The sequence below is a fragment of the Cyphomyrmex costatus genome, unplaced genomic scaffold, assembly GCF_001594065.2.
Source record: "Cyphomyrmex costatus isolate MS0001 unplaced genomic scaffold, Ccosl1.0 scaffold9, whole genome shotgun sequence".
Lineage (NCBI taxonomy): Eukaryota > Metazoa > Arthropoda > Insecta > Hymenoptera > Formicidae > Cyphomyrmex > Cyphomyrmex costatus.
Window position 1 is genome coordinate 3,224 of NW_017280483.1, and position 5,573 is coordinate 8,796.

At 35.1% G+C, this 5,573-nt stretch overlaps 1 protein-coding gene across 1 annotated transcript in view; it reads left to right on the forward strand.

Moving 5' to 3' along the window:
* Positions 1-1,281: 1,281 nt before the first annotated feature.
* Arfrp1 (ADP-ribosylation factor related protein 1) overlaps positions 1,282-5,573 on the forward strand; it is a gene marked incomplete at its 5' end in the record, with an annotated part of 19,478 nt that continues 15,186 nt past the window's right edge. Inside the window, one exon of the mRNA XM_018549803.1 lies at positions 1,282-1,376. Within this exon, the coding sequence (XP_018405305.1) occupies positions 1,282-1,376 (95 nt within the window). The remainder of the gene's footprint in view (positions 1,377-5,573) is intronic.

The following is a 5,573-nucleotide window of genomic DNA, read 5'->3' on the forward strand; positions in this document are numbered from 1 at the left end:
TATGATTGTACTGTCGGGGCAGACCTCTGTCGACGGTGTGGGTGGTGGCCGAAGACCACCTCCTTGCACCAGCCCGTGTGTGTGTGCGAAATAACAAGTAATAGACTCATAATCGTTATATAACGAATGGAACATAATCGTAGAAGTCGTGTGCCCCTTCGCAGGGGGTTGGGGGAGGTGAGAGTTGCTTCGTCTGGAAAGTTTAACGTTTCTAAACAGAAGGAGATGTAAAATAGTACTTGTTATAATACATATATGGCAGAAATGATACGTTAATTTTGAAACTTTTTTTGTTAATAACTTTTTAACGGACAGTGACCGCCACCTAAAACCTGGGGGAGGTTACTCAGGTTCATGACCTTGACAACATATGTCAAGGTTAAGATCATCGGGGGGGGGCTCCCTTTTCTATATATTTACCAAAAATTACATTGTATCAAACCTAATAGAAAAGGTTGTATTACTGTAAAAGAGTATTCTAATTCTGAGGAATGTAGAGTATGTAAATTATTTAAACGTTTAAGAAAATAAATTTTGATACCTTCTCGACGAAAAATATTTATTGATTTTTTAATTATAAGAAAAACTCCCAATTTCTCAAAAAATATTGTAAAAATATCAAAGTTATTTATTATATTGAGAATAAATAAAAAAATTGTAGATCATGACAAAATCATGATTTCATATTATTCCATTGCGTAAAAAATACAAAATTAAAAAAAAATTAATTCGAAAAAAAATAGAAGGAAAAATTTACCCACGATCAAATTAGTCTTAAAAATCATCAAATAAATCTAAGTTTTTATGAGAATTTTTTTAAAAAAATTAAAAGTGTCATACTTTAAAAAATTAATAATTTTTTACATTAAATTACAAAAAAAATTAAAAAACAATTTTGAAACTTTTCTTGATATTTTTTTTTGAAAACTAGAGAAAAAAACACAATTTAAAAAAAAACGTTTTGTTTGGATTATTTTTCGCAAAGTTATAGGCATTGGAAAATTGCGAATTTTGAAAAAAATTCATATCTCATGACTATGTTGATAAAAAAATTTGAAAAAAATTATGGTAGCTTCTTGCGATGGGTACTATAATATATCAATATTTTAGCCAAATCAAAAATCCAAAAGTTTTGAGTGGCCCACTTGGCATGGAATGACCCATATACATATGTATATATGTATATACATATGTATAATATTGTATACGCGTGTAGGTAAAAAAAAATAGCCTTTTTTTAACCCAATATTTGAATGATATATCTGTGAATGATAATATTAGTTTATATTTGCAGTATTATGCGGAATCTCATGCTGTGATTTACATCGTCGACTCATCTGATCGTGATAGAATACCAGATTCCAAAGAAACTTTTGGTAAGACACGTTTTTAATGATATTTTGAGTTCTTAAATTAGATTATATACAATATAAAAATACATATACAGGGTGGCCCACATAAAGTGTTACAAGCTAATAACTCTAAAAATATTTGTCCTATTAAAAAGTTGTTTATGAGAAAGTTTCATATATTCGAGGGGCCTCTTTTTAACTACGTAAACAAAAATCCACCCCGGTTTCCTCTTCAAGAGGGGCGGGGGTAACATCAAAGTTTCAAATGGGACCCTCTGTAAAATGTTACATATTTGGATTCTACGAGAAAAAACAAATAAATTTTATCGGAAATATTTCTTTGGAAATTACTCCTATCAAAAATTATGAACATTTAAGTTTTTAGCCATTTTATTCACGATTAACACAAAGTTGTGTTCACAATAAAAACGAAAACGATTTTGGTGTTAACCAAAAGAAACATAAATACACATATTTATCGGGAAACGTAAATACAGATCTACTATGTAGTACACTGGGCAACAAAATTAACGCAACACCTGTTTCACTCTACAAAAATAAGCAAACTTCAAGATAGGATAATTTCGTCAAAAATTATCGTATCGAGATGTTTAAAAAAGTATTTTACAGATTGAAACCTCTACTTTTTAAATCGCTACTTGAAAAAGTGGTCTCTCGGAAATTTTATAAAATAACACAAACATAAATGAAGATATATCAGATCTCAAAATTTTTTACGAAAGGCTCTATCAGGTTAAGAAGGGGTCAATCGGCCCCCAAACGGATTATGACCAGCATGTCACCAAAAAGTTCGTTGACCCGAAAAAAAAATTTGGAGAAATTTTTAATTCCGTACACCACCCCTTTTCGGAGATATTGCCTTATGAAGTATTTTCATATTTTATTTTTGTCACGAGACCTATCAGATACAATTTTATTTAAAAAATTTGGGCATACAAAACGTATCAAAAGGTATTTGAAAATATTTTTTGCGAGATGTTCCAACCTAACCATAATTTTTAAAAAATTCCTGAAAATTTATAAGTGACCCCCTTTTGTTAGTTTATGATTGGCAACCTCGCAAAGATTCAAAAACATGTATTTTTAAACTTATTTTCACCCTGAATTTTTTCAGAATTTTTTGAACCCGGCATCATGCCTACAAAAATTAAAACTCGCCTAAAAAGGCAAAAAATCGCCATAAAATATATATCAAGTAGCCATAAAGCCCTAAAAGGTCATAAGATAGCCTGCAGACACAGGTAAGATAGCAAGATAACCCTAAGATAGTTCATCGCTCTGATTAAAACAATTATGCAATATTATGGAAGTCTTAAAACACTAAAACATCCATAATATCGCCTTAACCCTTTCAGTCACGCATTTTTCTATTCACTGAATTCGCTTGAAACTCGTTACTCAGGGGTTTTTGGGGTCGCTGATTACGAATCTGATATCATTTTTCAGGAATTCAAAATGGCGGATACAATATGGCGGACGACTTTTTAAAAAATGGATGAATTTGCTTGAAAGGAGTTACTCGGGGGTTCTCGGGGTCGCAAATTACGAATCTGATGTCAGTTTTTAAAAATTCAAAATGGCGGATCCAATATGGCCGACAACTTTCTAAAAAATGGATGAATTTGCTTGAAACGAGTTACTTCGGGGGTTTTCGGGGTCGCAGATTACAAATCTGATGTCAGTTTTCACTCATATATAAGTGTCTTCCACTTATATTCAATTGTTTTGAATCCCAAAATCTATTTTCATTTTCGTATTCAGCAACCCTGCGAACCCCCGAGTAACTTTTTTCAAGCGAATTCAGTAGATTTTCAATTTTCATACCCGCCATATTGGATCCGCCATTTTAAATTTTTAGAAACTGACATCAGATTCGCAATCGGCGACACCGAAAACTCCCGAGTTACTCATTTCAAGCTAATTCAGTCGATTTTCAATTTTCATGTCTGCCATATTGGATCCGCCATTTTTAATTTTTTGAAAACTGATATTAGATTCGTATTCAGCGACCCCAAAAACCCCTGAGTAGCGTTTTTCAAGCGAATTGTGATTATTTTTCACAAACGATTTCTTTTTCAAAAAATGGCCATTTTTTGGTATATTATTGTTTATAATTAATGAACTATAGTATGTTAATATGTATGATGTCTTGTATTCGACAAATAAATGCCTCAGCTATGTAGAAAATTAATCACGACGTAAAAAACATGAGAAACTGATTTTTAAAGGTGAAAAAATATAAATGAATCGCGAACGCAACTCGATTGCGCGATCACGCCCTCGACCGATTACCGGAACGCGCGGCGAAATAAGTTTAATAATAAGTATTAGAATTCTGTATTACGACCGTCAATTATAAATTATAAATTAACAAGAATAAGGAAACCATAATAATTTACGATTTACTAAGCCATCTACGGTCAAAGCTAGATTACCATGCTTATTATAATGTGTGAATTTATATACCGCGTATGTAGTCACCAATCTCGTGCCGAAAATTTTTCAGACTTACAACGCAATACTTAAACAACTACCGCAGTAATATCACTTTTTTAGTTAAATTGCTACCGCATATCTAACAATTATTTGATGCATCTATATAGCATCTTATTAGATCTTTAATAATATGTTGGAAGACATATATTAAAATTTAACAATTTAAATGTTAATGTAATGATGAATCTAAAATCTGTGATATTACTGCGGTAGTTGTTTAAGTATTGCGTTGTAAGTCTGAAAAATTTTCGGCACGTGATTGGTGACTACATACGCGGTATATAAATTCACACATTATAATAAGCATGGTAATCTAGCTTTGACCGTAGATGGCTTAGTAAATCGTAAATTATTACGGTTTCCTTATTCTTGTTAATTTAATAATAAGTTTAATATAATATTTAAACCGCGAGTGCGACGCGATTACGCGATCACGCCCTCGACCGATTAGCGGAACGCTGACGAGAAGCGCCGAATATGAAAGAGGCCTCAATAATTCAAATAAATATGAGAAGACCGATGCAGAGTGGAGTCAGTAATTTTATCAAAGTGTAGCGCGTCACTCTGCTCGAATACGATCTTAAAGTTATATCGCGATACGCGTAGTGTAAGTGATATATGTGAAATAAATATTTTGTGTATGAAAGTGAAATTAATAAAGTTTATTCAGATTGTTATTCAAAGTTATAAAAAATAAAAGTGTTCCAATAATTAATTGCTGCTCCCGAATCCTTGGTGGATCCCGAATCCCGTGCCGCAAGTAGCGGCACAACAATTTGGTGGCAGCGGTGGGATCCACACAGCTGACTCCAGGACCCGAGAGCAGCGACGGCAGCAATCAGCCTGCAAATAAGGTGTACCAAATAAATAGGCGAAGAAGCGACCCAAGGAGGCAATGCAGAAGCCAGCACACCAAAAACAAAAGCGAGCACCCGGTATAGCAGCCGACGACCAGGACGCAGATAGCAGCGTAACCCGAGAGGCGATCTACCGCAAGCGTGACTCAGCAGCTTCGAGCAACGAACAACCGACTACAAAGCGACATGCGATTAGCAGCGTTAATGTAAGTCCGAAAAATTATATTATATCGCCAATGTAATCGAACTAATGTTCGAAGGCGAAAATAATAGCGATAGTCCTAACGCTCCGACCGCGAGGATACTAAGTGAGCCCGTACCAAGACGGCCACACGTTAGTCAGATAAGTCCCGTGCATATAATCGGAGAAACTTTACGCGATATACGCGACAACGCGCGTCGTGTCTTGGACACCCAATACTCGAGCGATAGCGCGTCGGATTCGGAACAACCTCCGAACCTCGTTATACAGCGTGTATTCCCATTCGAGGAAGTCGACCAAAGCTTATTAGGGAACGATAGGCGCAAGCAACGAGAGCCCTCGTTATTATCTTTTGAAAGCGATTTATTCGTACCCACACTAGTTAATTCCGTCCCTAGCGTAATGGCAACGCATCCGCCTCAGACGCCGCGTGGAGACGTTAACGCCGGGAATAACCCGCCGATAGCCAACGCGGAAATAGACGCGGAAATAGGACGTTTAAGGGGAACTGTCGAACCGCCAATAAGAAATAGACAGGACGAAATTCTGGACCGTTTAATAGTAGTAATTAACGGACTACAAGACAGGATGGACAGAATGGAAATTAATAGTAACGTGCGCGAAAATTTTCGACTCACCGGACCT